We start from the raw sequence: 22333 nt of genomic DNA on the forward strand, positions 1-22333 counted from the left end.
CCCAGGATTAAAAATTAATGTGAAACAGGAATTCATGATTTTCCCCATTCATTTCAAATTCTCAGTCACCCTTTCAATGTATAAACAAATCAGAAGCTGAAGGGGATTTAGGAATTGTCATCTTCACATAACCAAGAGTGTAGATTCAGCCCAAATACGTCTCTCACAGGAAATTAAACATTTGACATAAGAAATATGTTCGGACCAACAAAACCTATTAACAAATAGAAGTAAATCACGATAACTTCCAATTTCCAAAAATTAAATGGCAATTTTTATATAAATGGTTATTCATTAAAACTCTTCAATAAGAAGTTTTAACTCATCCACACAACTCTAGTTACACACAATTTAAAATATACTGGCAAAAAGTGAAACAGCCAATTCCACTGGCCTCACTTATGCAAGTGACAAAGATAATTCTTGCAAATGCATAAATTTTTAGTTATATTGAATACAGTCTTCTGAAATAACAGGTTTGGGTTCAGACATAAATCTTACCTAAGGTAGATCCACTGCTATCAATGAGACTTAGGTTATTCATGGCAAAATTATGTTTCATTTATTTTTGTGGCTCTACTCCAAGTATGATTGTGTCTGGATCATCCCCAGTAACTTCAGCAGAAACTTATAACCCAACTTTATGCACGCCTACTAAGAAGCAGCCTTAGGTTCAGAGGATTTACTCCCAGATAATCTGTTTTCTATATGTGCCAATAAATTTTAAAAAGAACTATTATACAAATGTGCTGAGTAGAAAAACATGATGGGTCACAGTTTGTCAAATTGTGCTTTGTGACAAGGTCAAATTTGATTCTGAAAATTTGTGAAGTGGCTTTCATTGAATTTTATGTCCTAGAGCAAATCTGTATTCTGAGTGATATTACTCTGCGTGTGTGTTTGTGTGAGTAATTCATATGGAAGATTTTACCACTAATTGAGGAGTCCATAGCTATAAAATCCCAGGGTCTATTTGAATAAACATTTAAAATTATAATAGTATTTTGAAATAACCAGAAACCAGGCAGGTACTAGTGTAATCTCACAAGGAAAATTTAAGACTACAAAGCAAGCAACATACTTGTCCAACATATATGTAAACTCTACTTTCTTTAGTTTGAGGAGTGCATTAAATGTCCATTTATTAAGGCAAATTAATACTATATTAGTTATACAGGGGGTGTATGTATATGCACCTTGTTAATGCATGAGTCATGTTGCTTTGAAAAGCCTTTCTGAAATCTTGATCTTTTTTTTTTTTCAAGTGGGAAACATTTTCTTCAAGTTGCTTTTAACTGGCATACAACTATGTACAGATTCTGAAGGCAGGACATAAGCATTTTAAAAAAACTGCTGCAAGCAAATCATTTGAAAGTGACTAATTATCTTCCCAACTCTGTGTCCATATGAACTTGGCATTATGATCAAAATTTAGTTTTAGATTTCATCTTCTCAAAAGAAAGTTCTTATTTTTTGGATTACAGAATACTATGTACAGTTTTTACATTTTTATATACCTTTCAGCAAATTCAACCCATCCATACAAAAATAGCTACCAATTAATAGCTATCAATTAATACCACTATTCTAGTAACATTGAATGCTAGACACAACTGCTATTCATTCACCAAATACAACAAGTTGATGCATATGCAAAAAATATGCAATGTTTTGTTAGAGACATTTTAACACCATTAAATATTGTTAAACACAAGACGCTCCCTGAGGTGTAAACATCAAATAACTTGAACAGCTTAACACATCAGCCCCATTAAATGGTTTATTACAACACTACATCTATTGTAATCAAATTGGTGCTTTTTACAGACATTATCATTTGAACATTTAAACAAGAACTACTATAAAAACAAGCATTTACGTGACTGTTTTCCAATTGCTTGCACATTTTAATTGTCAAATGTATATAACCAGTAATAAAGTTGCAAAAAGCTATACGTTTTAAATCACACAAGTTCCTTCAAATAAAACAGCTAAGCAACATAAAAAGGTAAGAGATCTACTGGTTACCATGTATGCAGATTTGCCTTATTCAGATCTATTCCTGTTCATTTTATCCATGAATCTTTACAGGGTCTGTTCGATCACAAGATGCAAACTGCAGGACAAGCCTCTTTCCACGAAGTTTAGTTTCTTGTCTGGTGAGGCGTTCTTCTTCCTTCAGCTGTAATGTGTCAAAATTTGTGATGTAGATTTTGCTAGATCCCACAGCAAGCAAAAATGGTTGGTTTAACTATACATACACAAATCGTGCTTTTCAGATCTATTTCACCATAATGGAAAACTAACACAAGAATGTGGAGATAGCAGGTACTTGCTTGAAAATAAATGACAACTGGATAGTTTATAATGACTTACAACATTTAGGGTCAAAATGCTACAGAAAGTTTCACGAAAACTTACAGTAAGTAGGAACATTCCTCCAGAGTAAAAATCATGAACATATAAAAATAATGCAGAAGCCTCTATCGTGTTTTATACACCATATTTGTGAAATAAAAATAATTATTTACACATATAAAAATAAATGCCTACATGACAGGTAAATTGCACATCAATTCTAAGCCAGCAGTTTATCTCACTGATAAATCACAAATATGTTGCAGAGCTATTGTGCACACTCAAGAGCTGATGGAAGTTAGTGATATCTGAACCAGCTCTCATACTGTCAAATCTTTATAGCAAAAAAATAAAAATAAAAAATAAATTTAAAAAATGTAATGCCTCTGCAATGGATAGGAACCATTTTGGAACAGTGCCTTGCTCATACAGGAGCGCTATTTGTGCCTTGGAAGACCCTAAGATCTTTCATCCAAAAGATCCAAAGGCTTCCATATTAAGCAAGTTGCACTGAAATAAGCACCCCGAGATCCAAAGACTTAAGTTAGGCCAAAAATGTGCTATTGAAATTCCCTTCACTTTCAAAATAAATTTGTCATAAGGTGCAAATGGGGAGGGGGGGGGTGTTCAGGAACCAAGAAATTCAAGTCCTTGAACACAGTTCTTTGGATCCAGGCCAATGAAATTTAGTGAGGCTCCACATATTTGTTAACAATGATAGTGGCACATGTAAGACTGGTGTTTCCCTCAGCAAAATTGTAAAGCACAGCTGAAGTATTTACATCTTTAAACATCTGTGTCTATGCATCAGAGTACTCCAGCCAATCAGCATTCCTGGGTGCATATACGCATATCTTTACAGGTGCAAATAAATTACTCACAATGGAAAATCAAGGTTGCCAACAGCAATCCTACTTGTTTAACAAGTGTGAGCAACATTTCTACATGATATACCATATAGTTGTTAAAATGCTAAAGAAGGGGGATAGGAAGCCTCTAATAGATCTTGTTTTAGAAATAATGTTGAAGAATCACAACTACCTATGCAGATGCACAAACTTAGGTAGCTTTACATATGTGTATTTTAATTTCATTTTTAGTTGGAAGCAAACACAAAATAATTTTAGTAGTGTTTACACCCAAGTAAGGAAACTGATGTTTGCAGCCTGAAAGCAAATACTGACAATAATCCGAATTAAGGGAATCGGTCTGATCATTAGTTACAACTAGAACACACTACATAATTACGGAACCTTATACCATTTTAAATGTGATGGAAGCATCCTATGGAATCCTGGGATTTGTACTTTGGTGAAGCAATACAGTTCTCTGGCAGAGAGTTATGAATATGAAACTATAAATCCCATGATTTTGTAAGATGGAACTATGACAATTAAAGTGGTAACAAAGTGCTGTAACTGTTTGGTGAGAAAGAGACTCCAGTGAATAGGGAGCCTTATTAAGTCAACACACTTTACTTGGAACTAATAAGTGGATTCAACTAAAGTTGTAGGTTCAATAACTACATAGCAGCAAGTTATAAGTAGTCCACATAATTTCCCAAAAACTTTTATGAAAGTACTGTTTAAAAGCAAAATATTTGCAAAGATACACATTGGTAAGTAATTTCAAGTGCAGACATGTGGATCAAGAATTTCAGAATGTACAGTAGCATGCAGCTGTCATTCTTACTGCTTAATACTATTTTGATTAGAAAATAAATTCATGATAGTAATGAAAAATGGAGATATTTTTCTCCCTGCACTCACTGCTTTTAAGAATGTCTAGACATTCATGTTCTCGGTATGCAGGAGTGGCAGATAACTTTCATTAATTTTGATGTAATCAATAATTACTAGGTATAGTGCTTTCTGATGCAACCAAATCCTTAATTCATTTTAAAACTTAGCAAGGTGCATCAAACTGTGTATCAACAGGAGCCAATGGATAGAAAAAGTTATTAGCGCACCTGCAGAATCTCAGTTTTAAAAGAGTAAAATGACAGCTGCAGAACTGCTATAAGGTTTTCCACACTTGCGGACACAGTATTCAGCTGGAATCAGGTATCTACCACTTCTAAAGAAATACTGAACAGTTAAATGAGATTTAATCTAACCATGATATACTAAGAACCTAGCCCAGTTTTCACCTGATACAATGAACACATTTTTAAAGAAGTATTGATACACAAATTAAATATTTAATGATGTGAAAAGTTTTCAAAATTTATCAGGAGTTAACATCCATTCTGTTCTTTATTTCATTGTGGATAAATAGGTCAATAAATTTGGATTTAATGACTTCTACTTTAGGTAATCTATGAAAGCTACACCAAATGATTTCAATATTCTGTAGATTGTGACAAAATGGTATCATAGAAAATATCAAGCTGTAAACTTTTGTTCATAATTTGAAAATGTTAGCAATGATTTAAAGTAATAGTTTACAACTGTACAAAAATATTGCTGTTCAGTGAAGTTTTACATTTCTATTAAAATTCTTAGCACCAAGGGCTTTAGAATATTAATATGACATTGGTATTAGAATATCTCCCTCCATTACAAAAGCAGATCATATCTGTCTTCTAAAAATCATATTAAAGTATGTATTAGTGTATTTCCTATAGTCATTTTTATTAGGCAAATTTCAGTGTATATTTTAAATCTCACACCTTTTTTGTGCAAAAGCTTCACTAGACAGCAACAAAACCTTAACGACTTTTGAGTACTCAAACATCTGTTGCTACTAACCACTTAACTGAAGATGCAAAAATAAACAAGGTTTAGGAACTGCATGTGATACCACATTCTTTGCTCCATCCTCCCAGCCAAATCCTTCTCTTTTATCACTTCTCTCTAGCGACTAAACTAGCTTGGCAATGCTTGCTTATATCAACCTTGGATAAATGAATTCTTCTGATGTTCCTAAACTCACTTGGAAACAACAATTAAGCTGGGGAATGACCAATGACTGGAAAATATTTAATGCAAAGACAAATAGAGAAGAGAGCAGGGAGGATTTGTGCAAGATGGAGAAAACCTTATTATGTAAAATGGTATGCAATCTTATGGCCACACAATTCCTAAACACTGATTAATTTTTACATCCGCAAGGGCTCAGATTTCCCTTTTACTTATTCTTTCAATTCAAAGTCCATAATGTAAGTTGAATTATATACAGTTCTTGCATAAGACGTTAACATCCACAATGCAACATAAAATACAGGATCTTATTTTGTGGTTACACATAACACAATAATTTCAACTCACATTTGTGCCTCATTAAGTTTTCTGTAATCAGCGTGGTTTCTACATAAACCTAATTTCAAAGAAGGCACTCTGTTTTTCTAACTAACTTTTTATATTACAGACACTTTCCCCATTCAGACTCTTTTCCTATTTAACTCCTTTTCTGGGGAAGGAATGCATCCAGCTGTGTACATCTATATAAATTTATGCTTTCCATTCAATTTCTCTACATGCCTAATGGAAACTATCAATTTAGTAATGCATGCTTCCAAATTAAAATCTGCTTTATGGCCAAAGACATTTGGACCACATTTCTGAAGCTACTTATACAGATTCATATTTCTAATAAGAATAGAAATGCTATGTGTTTTGTCTATGGTTTTCAGATGTGTAGTATAACATACATAACCTTAGTTGAAATTATCAAGGCTGCATCCACACTGCAGAAATAATGTAGCTTGGCACTACTTTAACTGTCATGGCTCAATGCTAAAGAATTCTGGGATTTATTGTTTTGTGAGCAATTTAACCTTCTCTCTTAAGATATCTCTGCTGCCACAATGAATTACAAATCCTAGGATTCCATGAGATGGTGCAATGACAGTTAAAGTGGTATAAAACTGTATTAATTCTGCAGTGCAGGTGCAGCCCAAATCACAGCTTAGTCAAACTTTCACCCCACTCAATACACAAAAATATAATCTCAGCAAGGATTTACTTCACAAAACATCCACCCTCCAAAACTACACAATTTAGTTACACTCAACTTATAACTCATAATTAACATTCACAGTAAGGCATGACAAAAACTAACAGTGCAACAATAAAATGAACAAAACTTTTTTTAAATCAATTCGTTCTCAAACCACAGTAAGCAAAATAGAGTCTCTCTGATTCACCTGCTCAATAAAATATCCCAACCATTTGTGTACTTCTCTAAAATTAAGTCATCCCAGAAAAGGCAAAGTAGTCAAAACAGGTTGTTGTGCATTTACTAAACAAAGCTGTACTCATAACTTATGATTATGAAAAACAGGATCAATAAGAAAACTGGATTAACAGAAAACCAGTAACACAAACTGAACAGAAAAAAATTACTAACATGCACAGAATTATTGTTCATTACAGTAGTTTAAATTTTGACAAAATAGAACAAAAACTTGCCAAATTCATAGGTGAACATATCTACATGATGCAAAGACATTTGTCAATTACCAGCTCCAAATAGTATCAGCACAACCAATACCATAAATGAATTTGTCACAGCAGGAAGAGATATGATCTCCCACATTGAGAATTTCAAATACAAATAAGTAATATGCCTCTTATTATTAATGTTAACCTTAAAAGAAGTACCACCCAGCAAATAATTAAACACAATAGAATAGATTTTGGTATCATGAAAGGGAGACAAGCGTAACTATTGTGACTTTGTCTCTTTGCTAAGAAACCCTGTTTTCTAACCATTTCATTAATAAACATTAGATCTTAAGAGAGGGAAAGCAATAATGACTAATCAAAGGATAGCGTCTGTCCATTTCTATCATTTCTGGGCATGTGTCTGCAGTTTGTGGGCTAATTTTGGTTCTGGCAGGCTGCATTATTACTCTCAGCAGCCATCTGAAATTTATTCTGGCTCCTTGGGGGTATTTCTGGGATAATTTTGAGTAGTTCCTCAAAATACCTTCTGAACTAAAACTGCATTCCTCAGATCATACTTTCAGGCAAAAAAAGTAACAGAACTTTTGTGGGAGGGGGTGAGGTTCAGTGAGGTCTGGGGATCCAGGATCATCAAGGCTGGCACATGGACTGCATGTTTCCCACCCTTGATCTATATGAAAGAAGGCATTGGTATCATGAACAAACAGTAAAGCAAATACAGGCTCGTTCATTTGACACACAGCACATTATTACCCTATTCCTTGCTTTAATATGCACAGAGTTTTTGTATAGTGAAAATGGAACACCATGATCATTGCAATTTGACTTTGAGAGCTTCAGACTTTTATAGATTGGACCTATATGCATGTAACTCCTTTCAATTCTAGTGTAAGGCAGGCTAAGGAGGTTCCAACACTCCAAATATTCTAAACACACCAAAGAGAGTATGAATGGGGAGATTTTAAAAATTCCTTTCTAGGGATGGAAACTGTTTTGCTACAGGCTTGCAACAGAGTTCTTTAAGTACTGTAATGGTCTAAACATAGAAATGACAAGCATATAAACATTTTTTTAAATCCTAAACTTTACATTTAATATAACCTGACCAAAAATAATCTTTTGTTTTGTGAATTCATACTGTTTTACAATATGAAATTTTGCTTATAATGGTTTGAGAACACAGTATAGATAAACGTTGTGTCAAATGGAACTCAAACTATACATACAATTCTATTCAATGTCAGATGAGTGTCAATTTTGGCTTTAAAAACAAATCAGTCTAAAAAAAAGTCAATCCATGTTGCATCTATGAAATTGGTTAACTATTTTATTTTCAATCCACATCACATCAGCCCCAAGGTGTGAGAAGTTCAAAAATTATGTATCACCTACCAAGAAAAGTACATGGGTAGGAGAAAGCATAAAAATGAAAGCATATAGCTCATTGCAAGCAATGATCTACAGTTTTCATGGGTAGATTTCAGTCCTAAAATTTGGGATTATTTGTTTTATTGCTACATATTCATGTTGCTGTTACTTTTCACCTAGATACGTGTATGTTTCAACACAAATAGCTTCATGATCTGCTGGTTATTTGCACAAAATCTGCTGAAATTTCTAGCAGACCAGTACAAGAAAATAAGTACATGTAAAATATTCACAATTTTCTTGTACTTTTATATTGACAATATACAAAAGACATAACAAAAAATACAGAATTTCATGAAATCATTCAAAATATCCAAGTAGGAGCCAGAAGTACATTGTCAATGTATATTAAAGAATCAATGTATTATTGAAACCCATATGAAAACTCACTTTGAGATCATACAGAGTACTGTTCAATAAGCAAACAAGAAATCTAGAAAAATGCATCCAATTTCAAAGATGCTGCAAATTCAATTAATTACTGTCAATGTACACTAAGCACGAATGACAGTGGCTTGGATTGAAAGAATTATGAGAAGAATGAGAAAATGAATCTGTACTGTCAGATGACCACTGGCCCAAGAGCTAACAGGAGACTTTCCCCAGTACGCTACCTCAATGTACCAATAGTTGTGTTACAGAAAAATAGTAAAAAGAAATAAAGTATATTTTACAGATTCTGGCAGACCACAAAAATGTTTTGAGAACTCATTTGTTCAAAGTCTTTTAGAAACACTTGTGCAGACTATTTCCTTTGGACTTAGGAGTCACTTTTCCCATAATATTCTTCCACTATGTCAGAAACTGTTATTTGTAAGAAATGAGCAGTATCTTTGGCTCCAAGCCAACACAATTACAGTGTGCTCTCCATATCACCCAGGGTTTGGTTCCCGTCCCCCCCAGATACAAAATATCAGTGGATCTCCAATTCACACAAATCTTTGGAAGGCAATGTACAAACCTTTGTGTTGGTGCAAATGCATGCATGCGTCACACTAACTTTGATGGGGCACAGCTAGCTGCAGATAGTTAGCCTGTTGATATGGCAGGCCCACTGTAATTAAAATACCTCACTGTTTCATTTATGGTGAAAATATTTTAAATACACAGTAAGTCACAGGTGGAATTCTGTTGGTTAGCCCCCACTACAGTAGACTCATTTAATCAGTGGCTGAATGGTGAGTCAATACAAAGCTAAATCCAATTGATTCAATGATTCTACTCTAGTCAGGATTAGCAAGAGAATCCAGGCCATTATGTTTAGTGTCATTTATACATTTTAGTTCAATGTCACATGCTAATTCACTGATAATAAAGCTGTGTCACTCTGCCACTAGAAAGACAATTATGTCTACTTAATCATGACTTACAAGGGGATACACCAGTATTTAACATTGTAGCAATTGAGTAAAACATCTGACTACTACTGACAGCATCCAATTTAAATGAATATATAAAATCAAATTTCATTTTAAAGTCTTTCTTTTGAATTCACTCATCAATAATATTACCTTACTGTAATTACTGTATTAGGATAAGGTACTGGAATTTTAGATGAGCATACAAATTTAAACTATGTCATGCATGTAGTTGAAACTCAGCCTGGTAATCTAACCTGTGTGCCATGAAGAAAATTGCTTTTCTATAACCAACACAGAAAACAACCTTTGTTTCTTCAACCTCATCCTGTGTATAAATTCTGGAACTTCTAAACAATACAGATTGTATAATTAGATACAATTTAAAGCTCTGACCACAATTTGCATCTATTAGAGAAACAGTTTCAACTTTACAGAAACCAAAAATCATTTTAGGTAACAGATTGCTTTTATAGTGATGTGATCAACACAGAGCACTCCATTTATATTGTATCTCTTTCCAGCAGACATTTAGTACCTTACACCATTTTACTAAAGCAAGTACTGCTGATTTTCTTATGAAACAATTTTAATTTATATCCATGTATATAAAAGTACATCCACTTGAAAGTGTAGCTATTCTAAATACCCATTGTCTTTCCAACTGCATACTTTGGAAGTTATGCACATTAATCCCTTCTAAATATTATGAGGCTAAAAAGATGTATGTGGAATTTTATGCTTATACACTGAGATATGATACTCATACTAGTGACACATGCTCATTTTAAGCACAGTTGTGTCCCGATGATTTCAAATAACTGATCAGAATTGGACCTCTGGTCATGCACAATAAAGATTCCCAGTTGTTACTATGAGGCTGGAACCTTACAGTCCCTTCGGGGCTTGCTGAACTGCAGCCCCCATCAGTTCTCTTTTGGCAATGTTAGGACTGTTGTATATTGTAATCCAACAACAGAGCCATAAGTTATCCACAGCTGCTATTAAGCAAAGTGGTTACTTATTATAACCAAGGCAACTGAAGTATGTCTTCACAATATGATCAATAATCAATCAGTAATGCCTAGATTTACAGTAGAGGAACTGCATAATTGAAATTCAGTATAGATGTTTACTCTAACTTTAGTGTTGGTTATGAAATTCTGAGCACACAAAGTAGACACATCATTGCAAGGAATTGTTTCAAATTGTTTGAACTGCTTTAGTCTCAATGCATAACCTAGTTGGGCTAAAAGATGTCACTGAAATTTAATAAATTTTGAGATCAAAACAATATGAATATGTCAGCAACTGTTAATTTTAATAAACTTTCTAACCTTTTATATAATATCTAGGCCACAATTCTAGATGCAAGCTGGGGCAGGCCAGTGGGATTTTTGCCTTATTCTATTTAGCTACAAATTTACCACATCATATCAAAATCCCTTCAGTTGCAAAACGAGTTGCCAAGGGGCATAGGGGACTTCTGTACAAGAAAATTAATTTTCAACCACCCTACTTCTGCCTCCCACCCCAGAATACACAATCACATTCTTTGGATCTTGATGTTAGCACATACAGATTAAGTATTTTGTTCAGAACTAAAATGTAATTGAAGAATCTTTACCTTGGACATGCTGGTTTTAAAATATAATTGTAAGATATATCACCTTCTTGCAACCACTATGTGTATGTACAGAAACAACTTGGTTTGAAATGTGGGTTCTTAGCCCATGAGAACTACTACAAAAATATTTTTGTTAATATTGAAGCTGTCACAAGATTGCAATATTTAATGCTACAGCAGAAATGAGATAGTTATGGTCCCTTATATGCACTGGATTATAAATTCCATTATCCCTGACCACTAGCCATGCTGCCTGCTGTGATGGAAATTTACATTAGCCTGTAGAATGAGGAAAATACAGCCCTCTAGATGATGTCAAATATCAACTATCAGAAGCTATTTCTCCAGAAATGTGGAATATGTATCCTAGATATGATTAAATGGTTTTCCCCCTTTCTCTGAATCACTGGAGCACTTGTATGTACATAAATACAGAAAGCATAGAAAAGTTGCAGTTCCTCTGCTGTGAAATAAGGAGAAAACTATAATAACTAATTAGTTTTATTATATGTGAAAAGAAGAGGAAATGCCTATTTAAAACTTGAGTAGGTAATGTATGATCTCAGAAAGTGACCTCAATAGTAACATCTCAGTCTATTACTTCACCACTCCTTCAGTAGGAAATTACTAGATGTAATAAAATAAGATCAGCAGGTAAGTCCATAGTAAGTGTGAGGAGGAAAAAAACCTGAATCTATAAAGCATTAATATGATTGTCATTAGCACTGTATAGTAAGAAAACCTGACACAATGTTTATTTATGGTCTAACTGCTAGAGTCTCGGTTAACATTCTTTTCATTTCATCTTAGTGGTATGCTGAAAGCTAAGGGTATTTGTACCTATAAGGATTTGAATAATCTAATGGAAATGAGCTGGGGTCAGAAAACATATTAGAAGTGTGTTGTGGGGAGAGATCCACAACAACTAACTAGTGAAATTAGTATGGAAAGAAAGTGTGATACCTAACTAGCTGTGACATGGAGTTCCATATCCTTGCATTTCTTCTTAAATCAAAACCAGTGTCAGTTTCAGAAGGCCCACATATTTTTTTTTGAGTAAAAAGAAAAACAAGTGGGGATGATTTTGAGTGGGAAAACAGCAAGAAAATTGTGTCTTTTCACAGAGGAATAAAATACATGCAGTCAACCCAAGCTATTCATCTATACGAAAGATCTGCAATGTCAACCATTTGACACTATAAGGGGGAAACAAATTAAAACTGGGTATTTCTTCCTTTAACACTTTTTTTTTTGGGGGGGAGGGGGTATCATGAAACTGGACGCATTGTTTACAATAGCTACCAGAACACTCACTGAGTCTGGTCAAGACCATCACAATTACAACTTACCCCATACCATGTTCAGACACACTTCAAATCAAGAGAAGTCAGTCCCTGAACCTGAGAGACACAGGAATTTAAGAACTAAAAACTCATATGATTTATGCAATTTGGCTTCTTTTGGTAACTTGTTTAGAAACCCACAATCAGATGCTTGGATTCAACTTCAGTAGTTTCAACATGACTAACGTTAATTCATGTTTCAGCTGGACAGTCACATTCTGTCAGCAAGTGAGTCTATTTCAAACACAAATAGCTCAAAGGACTAGTTACAAGACTCCTCTTTCTGTTTAAAGTCATAACTTGTAGTACTACAAAAATGGCAACAGTTGACCTTAGTAACTGCAGCTATTTAGGAACCTCTCAGTGCAGTTTTGGCATGCTACTGTTGTATATAGAAGTTATAGGCTAAAGGCAAGATCACTTAGCTACATGATGCCCATACCCTGAAAGAAACCTCATGCATTTTTCCTTTTGGCAAGTGTTTATGGGATGGGCTTTGAGAACAGACCTATGTAAATCCTACAGATATTTTTAAAGCTATAATCTCAAACTGCTGTTCACATTGTTATATTTAAAGCAGAACTGGTAAGAGCAAAATTTTAACAACACACTGAACAAAGAATGTTCATACAATTTATGAAAGGAGGAGGAGCAAAAAAAAGGGGGGGGGGGAATAAGTGACGTATTAATGCTTACCTGGCTGTACCTCACTACAGATAGTGTGTTTGGCAAACAATACTGATACAATTTAAAAGCATATACTTTTTCTCTAAAACTATTTCAACATTGGTAAAAACATCTTATCTGAGAAAGAATATGCCCACCTCTTAACGATGTCGATATTCTCGTTCTCTGTCACGCTCTCTGTCACGATCTCTGTCACGGTCACGATGTCTCTCACGTTCACGGCTTCTTTCCCGGTAATAATCATCATGGCGATCTCTGCTACGAGATTTGTGGCGCCGGCTTTTCTCTCTTGATCTGCTGTGGTCTCTCTCTCTTGATCGCTCACGTCTTCTAAAAGAAATTATTTCATTAATTCTCTCAAATTATGTATATTTTGTAGAAATAAATCAAAAGCTCTGATTTTATGTAAGTCCCTATATACAGAGCAAGGGGAGGAAATCCTTTTCAGCCCAAGAGTGGAATAAAATGTTTTTGAGGGATTGCATTCCAATGACGAGCAGAACCAAAGACAAAAAAGATGGAACCAGAACTATCAGCATACTTTCAGTTAACACCCCTACTAAGAATAACAAAAGGTTTGAAGAGGCATTTCAATTTTTTAGAATTGTGCAAAACCACCAAACAATGCTTTTATTGGGAAGGGCATGTCGTAATCTGGTAAAACAGAGGATTAAATTCAGTTCCAAGACAGATTACATGCCACTTATATTGTACATATTCTTTCAGTGCAATGAGGCATGCAACACTAGTCTGTACTCATCCAGATCCTACATCCATTTTGTGCAAAGTTGCAGCAAAATTAGAAGCTTCTCATTTTGTCATTTCACGAACGGAACCATGCCATCTCACAGGGCTCCATAGTGCCGATGTTCTAGCACCCTCTTGCATCAAAAAGGTGCAACACATGCATTTCTGAATCAAAAAATTCAGAATGTTACTTTATGAGACATTGCAAGTTTAACTTCACCCCACTCAGGAATTTAATCCAAAACGTCTATCTATTGCTACACAAAAGGTTTACCTTGACCCAGAACCATAAGACTTGGACTCAATTCCATGCAGGCAATCTTGCAGAGAGCTAATAAGTACTTTGCAACGATCATCAGCAGATACTTTGGACTGTTTAATTAATGAAATTGCAGTCACCAAGGTTTCTATAGCACTTCCATACTCCGCTGGAAAGGGGGAAAAGAAGTTAATGAACAGATATATGATTTCTTTAAATCAAAACCATTTTCTGCAACTGTTCTAACATGAAATGAATGTACTAACATGAATTGGATCTAAAGCCAATATCTAATAAATAGCAAATGGGATGAACAAACATGTGCTTCTTTTATACCACCTCATAGTATGGGCTGTGGCTAACTTAACTGGATCTTTCTCCACACAAAGACTCACTTCACATTAAGAAGCCCTTAGTCCCAGGGAAATAGGTTCTAGATTAGCACTCTTCCTGACAGATCAATTTTCTCTGTGCAAGATTAAGTGGTACAAAAATATTCCCTTGTTTGAGCTCTCAATGTAATATGAAATAATAGAATTCATCCGCTCCTTTTGGTGTTAGGCATATGTTGTTGTTGTATCTCATGCTTTTCTCAAAGCTGGGACTCAAGGTAGGTAAACTGTATTATTTAATCTGAATACCACTCTTGCATTTTCAAAGGAAACAATTAAGACAGCTTTCTCAACAAAGATGTTAAAACAATTTGAAGAGTCAATATAGAAAAAAAAATTTAAAAACAGATATTAAAAAGAACCAATAGAGAAAAGACTCTTTAAAAAATACCAGGTAAGATTTCTGGAAAGAGCATGTTTTAGCATGTGATGGAACAGTGGTCAATTGAGGGCCAAATGAGCCTCCAGTGCTAGGAAGCCACAACAAAAAGGGCTTTTCACATGCTCTTGACATCAACAGAAAGAGGGGAACCTAGCACACAGAGAGATTCATACAGGACATGGGGGAGGAGCCACAACCCATGTTTCCCTCCTAGCCACCTTTTGCAGCAAAACAGCTCTATCTAGCCCCCACTGTCCTTCAAAATTGTTCTGTGACATCCAGAAATTTGCAGTTTACTTTAAAACTAAAACTGCACAAGAGGACTATGCAATTCTGCCTTAGAATTTTACTCCTGTTATGTCTTATATTCAAAGGAAATTGCAGCTTTTTGGCCATCACAACAACAAATTTGGTGGTGTACCACAGTGCAGTGCCATCCCCAAAAAGTTGCTCTCCCCTGCTATGGGGAAAACAGTGTTTTAGATAGCATGGCTGTAATCCACATACAGCTTTATATTAGTGCCATGGAACTGTGTCTTGAAACAGTTTGAGTATACTGTATCAAGAATTCTCTTGATGAGTTATGGTGGCAAAACCAGAAGTTATTTCAGTAAGTACCTTTATCCAATGCATCTTTGACCAACATTATGTCCTGCCAGCATTTCAACCACAACCCCTAAATAGTTACATTCCTCAATGTTTACGTATATTCTTCTAAAAACTAGTTTTTTAATATCAGATTATGGAACCAGATAGCCACTAAAGAATATATACTGACCAGCACTGGCATCTGATACTGCTCTTGAAATGGCACTGCTAGAGATAGCCCTATTTCTATTCATGATTTCTTCAAATTCTGCTTCACTTAGAGGTGTCCTTGCAGCATCTATTTCTCTGTAAACACACAAGTTCAAATTTTTTACATCCAGTTAAGGCAGTACAATTTTAATAAGCAACCTTAAGCAAAATGATATGTAAGAGAAAAGCTTTTTATAAAAAAACCCCAAGATGTTTACAGTGCAAAAACCTGCAGACTAGAGAGAAATAAAAGTAAACTATCACAGAAGAAACCACTCTGTAATGAGTGTTGAAACTTGAGTCAGATGATCTACTTAAGCAGTGCTTTCCATCTTCAGAAAGCTATAGTGAATGTTTATGAATCTGCTGTCAAGCAACTGAGGTAGAGAGAAATGTGACCTGCCCAAATCAGTTTAACAAAAAGTTCCATCCTTAACAAATAATTTTTATTATTATAATACATGTAATGAATAGATGTCAGCAAGCATTAAAAACACTCCATGTTCTGTAAGGACAATCATGCTTTTAACACAAGCAGTATGATATGTTGTCTGCATACTTAACTAGTTGCTTAATTAGCAGAACTTTGACTCAGAACAAAATATTTAATTCATTCTGCAACTTGAACCTTGATATATCTACACTTTTCTACATTAAAGCAAAAATCCTGAAATTTGACAATTCTGTACTTGAACGGATACGTACAACCCTGCTTTCTCCTCCTCCTCTTCATCTGTGACATAGACTAATCTAAATCATGTAACCTGACTGAGGCACCTAGGGAACAATTCATGCCTTAGGATTTGATGTTAGACTATACGTATTTCATATTCCTTCCAGCACTGTAAAATTAAGTGGGTTTACTTGCTTTTAAGAAATATTTCTTGCAAATGTTAGTTCTTCTGGTAGAAAGAAAATGCAGAATAAGCAATGCTATCCTCTTAAGAGCAAGAAGTGGATCAAGATCCTACAGCTGATTTAGCATAAGAGGAAATGTCTAAAAAATTCATACCTCCCTGCGTTTTGAGTATTATTTTTCGTTTGTCTCCAATACAATGGCATATGTAATTGTTCTCTTATGGACATGTTATTTCCAGTGAAACGCCTATGGTATATAATTGACAATTTAAATATAGTTATGGATTGTAGTGAGATCATCATGAAAATACTGGACATTCTATGCAGAGGTTCTACTTCTGCTTTCACCACCCTCAACCCTCCCTTGCCTAAAAGAGCACTTTCTCAATAGACAAAAATTACAAGTTTTTCATTATTGTTATGAATCCCCTGCATATATTTTTCAAGAATTTCTGCCCAATGCTCAAAATTACTAGAATGCTGCCTCAAAGCACTTTACAATTTATACTTTTAGACAGTAATTCCAACAAACGAACTAAACTGCAATCAATATGCTTAAGTAAAGGTTATACCATTTTTTTTTACAGATCATGCAAACAAAGCCAATACTATATGCACACATGAACACAGATTTGATATATTGATATAAACAACTGAAATATACTGCAAAAGATACAGAAGACAAAAATAACATTAAGAAAGAGAATGCCCAAGTAAGATTAACATGAAATAGTGAGAACATGGAACTATGGAAGTTCACCACCTTCTAATAAAATGTAACCAGTAATTGTTAGATTAAAACATCTTTCTTGTTTGAGACTTTTGTTCAGTTCAGAGATATTACTATATATATTGTGAGTACTACCAAGAAACTATGTTGCAATTTTTTGCAGATCAAGGAATCTTTCAAAGGTAAGACTTATGCAAACACAAGTAGAAAATAAACTAATGCTAGCAGATCCTCAAAATTATGCCCACAAGACACAGATCAACAACTACAGCAGAAACTGATGTAGCCTTTCCCTTGGGAAGGAAAATTACCTAGCTTTCTAGGTACCTAAGGCAGGTGAGCACTTTCTCATCTACTAAATTATAGGTTTTCAATACCTTTCAGCAAAGAATACTGAGCTTTTAGATATCTGGGTATGAATTGGTAGAAGATGCTGCCTAGTTTCAAAGGTATTTTCCTAGTGGGAGGTTTTAGGATGAATACTCACATAGCTTGTTCATTTTCACTTTTTATTGCCATTGTTGAAGTAAATTCCTCCTGCCTCCATAGAACTTTATGTACAGCAGCATACTACACTTACAATATGACAGCATACTACACTTACAATATGACATGTAAGGATGTCTGAAAGGTCAACTATGGCACAGCAGGAAGAATACATTCATAAGGAGAAGCAAGGATGAAAAAGTTTCAGAACACTGATTTAATAGCATCATCACATTGGCAAACACCTCTAGCAGGCACGTTACTTCCCTGAAGCACATGGAGAAAAAAATCACCTGAAGGGACTAATACTGAAGAGCTCTTAAAGAGGAATAAATATGCTATCAGTGGAGAAACGCACTCACCTGCCTGGTGGCCCATAATCACCTCTGTCATATGGTGGGGGTCGGCCATACGGGTCTGAAGGTGGTGGACCACGGCTGTCTGATGTAGGTATGCCACTGTTGGCTGGTGGGGGGAAGAAAGCTGGATTCACGTGTGGGGCTGGTGGGGGAGCACCTGGTGGTGGCCCAGGTAAATGCGGAGGAGGAGCCAGTGTAAGGGGTGGTCCTAGTGGACCAGGTGGACGAGGGGGGAAAGGGCCAGGCGGTGGAGGAGGACCCTGTTGTGGGGGTGGAGGGCCTGGTGGAGGACCATAGCCTGGAACTGGAGGAGGAGGCCCAGGGGGAAGTGGACCCAGTGGAGGTTGACCAAAGGGCTGTCCTGGAAACAGAACTGGAGGAGGGGGGCGGTCACCACGATTAGGAGGACCAGTTAATGGAGGAGGTAGAACCTGGCCAGGTGGAGGAGGACCTGGAGGACCTGGTGGGCCAGGAGGACCTAGCGGTGGACGTGGAGGAGTCTGTCCAGCTAAATGGGAAAAAAGGGAGAAAATTAGTAGTTAGCATCATTCAGATAGGACTTGAAAAATTACTAGTAATAAGCACTGGAATACTTACTGGTATTTGTTTTTGTGTAGGTGAAAGTATAAATATAAACATTAAATGTAAGCATTCACAAAAACAATATGTACAAACGCAAACATCTTATCAAAAGATGATAATTTTAATCACAAAATGGAACGAGGCAACATGTACACAGCAAGAGGACAACACTACATTGGCAAAAAGAAAAAAATAATGTAACCTCATACTATATGTACTCAACTATAAGTTGATTTCATGTATAAATTGAGGTCAAGTTTTGGGACCAAAGTTATTGATTTTGCCATGACCCATGGATACGTTGAGGGTAAAACTTAGAGGCTCCTTCAGTTGCTTCATCATTTCAGTTCTTGTTTCAGCCAGACACGTTGGCAGGAGAGGGACTCTTAAACAAATGGCAATACCAATAAATCACCTAGGACTCTTTCTGCTTGGCTCCAGAGAGAAATAAACTCCCCACTGCACTGCATGGGGAAATCTGAAAGAGCTGCTAGCACATTTTCATAGTGACCCATAAATAAGCCGACCTGGGATTTTGGGGTCAATTTTTTGTGCACAAATTTTTAGACTTATAAATGAGTATATACAGTAACCATTTCTTACAATAGCTTTTGTTCTTTGAGAATGGGAAAATAATGAAAATAAACAGCAGAATATACATCAAGAATGTTAATGAAACTATCCAGTCATTTTAAAACACACAAATATCTGTTCTTGAGACAGATCTCTTATGATAGCATAGGCTGCCTCAAAAAGAGTTTACTTATATGCTAATTCCATCATTTTATTCAAGAGAAAACCTAAGAGATGGGAACATTTTAAGAGATCTGTGGAGGCCATCAGAACTTACAGGCTCTTCCCCACTTTCCCATTCCAGCAACAAGTATAAATGGGAAAAATAATTTGTATCCCTACTTTTTTTGGTTATTCTATTTGCACTGGATATGATTCTACTAAGCTTTTCAATCAATAAAGAATGCATTAGTATTTCAAAAAGAAATACTCTAATGCTCCAGGAACACAGCAACAAGTTGCAAAGCCAACCAGGGTTGCTACCAAAATTTTATTTTCCCATCTGCTGACCAGTTGTCTGAGGGACAGCAATCCGGCCCCCGGCTCAAAAAGGTTGCCTACCCCTGTTCTAGAGAGAGGTAACCTTCCCATTGAATATACATAAATGCACAAAATGCATGTAAAAAGTTACCTGGAAAAGGCGGTGGGGGTCCTCCTGGTCCAGCTGGCCCAGGAAATCTATCCCCTCCAGGAAGGGCACCTGGAAAACGACCTCTCCCTCTGTTACTTGGTGGAAATGTTGCCCGTGAACTCCCTCCTGGAGGACCAGCTTTTCCTTCCCCAGACATCTGGCCAGACTGTGTAGCTGCAACAGTGAAACAAGAATGTCTGATAAACATGGAATTAGAAAAGGCTTTCAAATAACTGGATTTTTTTTTAATTGTCTTTTAATTTTAGATTGCTATTTTGCCTAATTTGTTGCATTTTAACTTATGGGATTTTTATATTTGTTGGCTATTTAGAATATTTTTAATCAGAAAAAAGTGCAGGCTACAAATTTCACTATAAATATATTTAAAAATCTGAATAAACAATTTGTGAGTTAAAACATGCCTTGCATATTAGTGTTTTATGTTTATAGATTTTGGCTCGGCTCCAAAAAGCTGCTATAACTACGCACACCCAGACATGATTTTTGTCTTTTTCAGACCCCAATGCAATATTCAATACTACTTCTGAGGTCTACTTCAGAGAAAAAACAACTGCAAAGCCCTACCCAGAGACGCAGAAGCAAATGCACAAATCTTTGTATCCTGACCTTTGTTATTCTTTCAGTCAAAGTTACACTTTTGCAAGCATAGATTAAAAAGAGTTTTCAATGGAATCCATCACCTACAGAGCAGGCACTAAAATACGAGACTTACTTGAATCCTATATCTATGATGCTTGTGATGATGAAAAATGGAGATATGCAGAATGCAAAATAAAGCATCAGCAATCTATGCTAAAATGCCTTTTTGTAGTTATCTTCAAGTGCACAGAATTTTACCCATTAGAAATTTAACTTCCAACTAGGAGGTTAAAAAAAAAAGGACAGGAACCTAGCACTTATATTATACAGAACAGCAAAATTGCATCTTCAGGGTAAGAATAAATTATTCATTATGTTTCCTGTTATAGTTCCTTTCCCCACATACAAGCAAGAAAAAAATCTAATTATACCATTAACAATCTTTTAATAATACTGCAATCCTTACTTACCATTGCAATATGCAAGTCCATTAGCTAAGGCATCTGCAAAGTTTAATTCTGAAAGTCGCAATCAGCTGTGAAAACCAGGGAACCTCACCACTTCCAGCTCCTTCTTTCTTTACTATAAGGAGCTTAGATGTGAGGGAGAAGTACAGCCCAGAACACAAAAACATTTTTGTATTCTCACAAATGGATACACATACAGTGGACCCTTGTTATACGCTGGGGTTTGGTTACAAGATCCCACGTGTATAACAAAATCAGTGTTCGCTCAAGTCCCATTAAATATAATGACATAGCGAAATGGTGTCCCTTATAAAAAATGGAAAATCAGGGTTTGATATTTGAAAATTATACTTTTTTTGAACATTTTCAAACCATGTATGCTTGAATCCGTGTATAAAAAATCTGTGTATAAGAAGGGCCGGCTGTACTACAAGACAAAAATCTCCTTCAGGGCTGCTCAAGATGACTAACCCAGAGTTCTAAGCAAACCAGCATGAGGCAACAACACAAAATTGCCAACTGTTCTCCATGACAACCATCTAGGAGAATTCAAATTAGGCCATCTATCATCTGATCTGGCTAATGGTTTAATCCAGAATCCTGTGGACTGACTGCATAACATAGAAAATGTTTTGAGAAAATGTGATGAGATTAATATGCCAATCCCGCTCTAAAGTAGTAGTTCAAATGTATATGGATTAATCAGCTTTTTTTGTGTTTATATCTCCAAAAAGTTAAATTGTAGTATAAAATGTCAAAGGAAAAGAAATGCTCTTTTGTCTCCACAATACTGTGCTTTCAATATAATCAGAAGCAGTCTGAACAAACTATTTTTCAAATAAATCAAACTTCTGCTAGCAGCTCAAACATATCTACTTCCTTTGATAAAGTGAAAATTTTCTCTCTGAAATACACTCTTTCATTTCAGTGAAATGAAAGGGTAAAAAAAAAAAAAGAAAAAAGAAAAAAGTCAAGAAAAAACTTACTTTTTCTTGACTGCAGTTCAAATTGACTCAGAAACTGCTTATTACATGGGGTTACAACAGGATTTTGGCCATGCAATTCTCTTTTAGGTAAGAGATCCATCAGTTTTTTTGAAGATGTTTCAGATCCCACACCTACAAGAGCAAATCTGAAAAGAAACAGAAGAAATCAGTTTTGGTGTATGAATGAAAACAAGCTGTATAATTCAAACAGGATCACAAAGGATAAAATGAAATATTTTCAAAAAAATCAAGAAGATAAGATTTGAGTCTGTT

The 22333-nt window shown here is 35.4% G+C and overlaps 1 protein-coding gene across 6 annotated transcripts in view; it reads right to left on the reverse strand.

The window, feature by feature from the left end:
• Window positions 1–251: 251 nt before the first annotated feature.
• Window positions 252–22333, reverse strand: part of CPSF6 (cleavage and polyadenylation specific factor 6) — a 32773-nt gene continuing 10691 nt past the window's right edge. Inside the window, exons 4-11 of one of the 6 annotated variants that reach the window (XM_089524143.1) lie at window positions 22061–22206; window positions 20008–20181; window positions 18225–18729; window positions 16801–16893; window positions 15769–15884; window positions 14232–14385; window positions 13348–13540; window positions 252–2216 (exon numbers count right to left, since the gene is read on the reverse strand). In XM_089524143.1, the coding sequence (XP_089380269.1) occupies window positions 13351–13540; window positions 14232–14385; window positions 15769–15884; window positions 16801–16893; window positions 18225–18729; window positions 20008–20181; window positions 22061–22206 (1378 nt within the window). In that variant the 3' untranslated portion in view covers window positions 252–2216; window positions 13348–13350. Of the gene's footprint in view, window positions 2217–12407; window positions 12581–13347; window positions 13541–14231; window positions 14386–15768; window positions 15885–16800; window positions 16894–18224; window positions 18730–20007; window positions 20182–22060; window positions 22207–22333 lie in introns of those variants that run through there. The other 5 variants (XM_089524142.1, XM_089524145.1, XM_089524144.1 and 2 more) reach the window with 5 other exon arrangements.

Source organism: Sceloporus occidentalis, unplaced genomic scaffold (genome assembly GCF_023333645.1).
Source record: "Sceloporus occidentalis isolate IW3139 unplaced genomic scaffold, rSceOcc1.0.p SCAF_5, whole genome shotgun sequence".
NCBI classification, from domain to species: domain Eukaryota; kingdom Metazoa; phylum Chordata; class Lepidosauria; order Squamata; family Phrynosomatidae; genus Sceloporus; species Sceloporus occidentalis.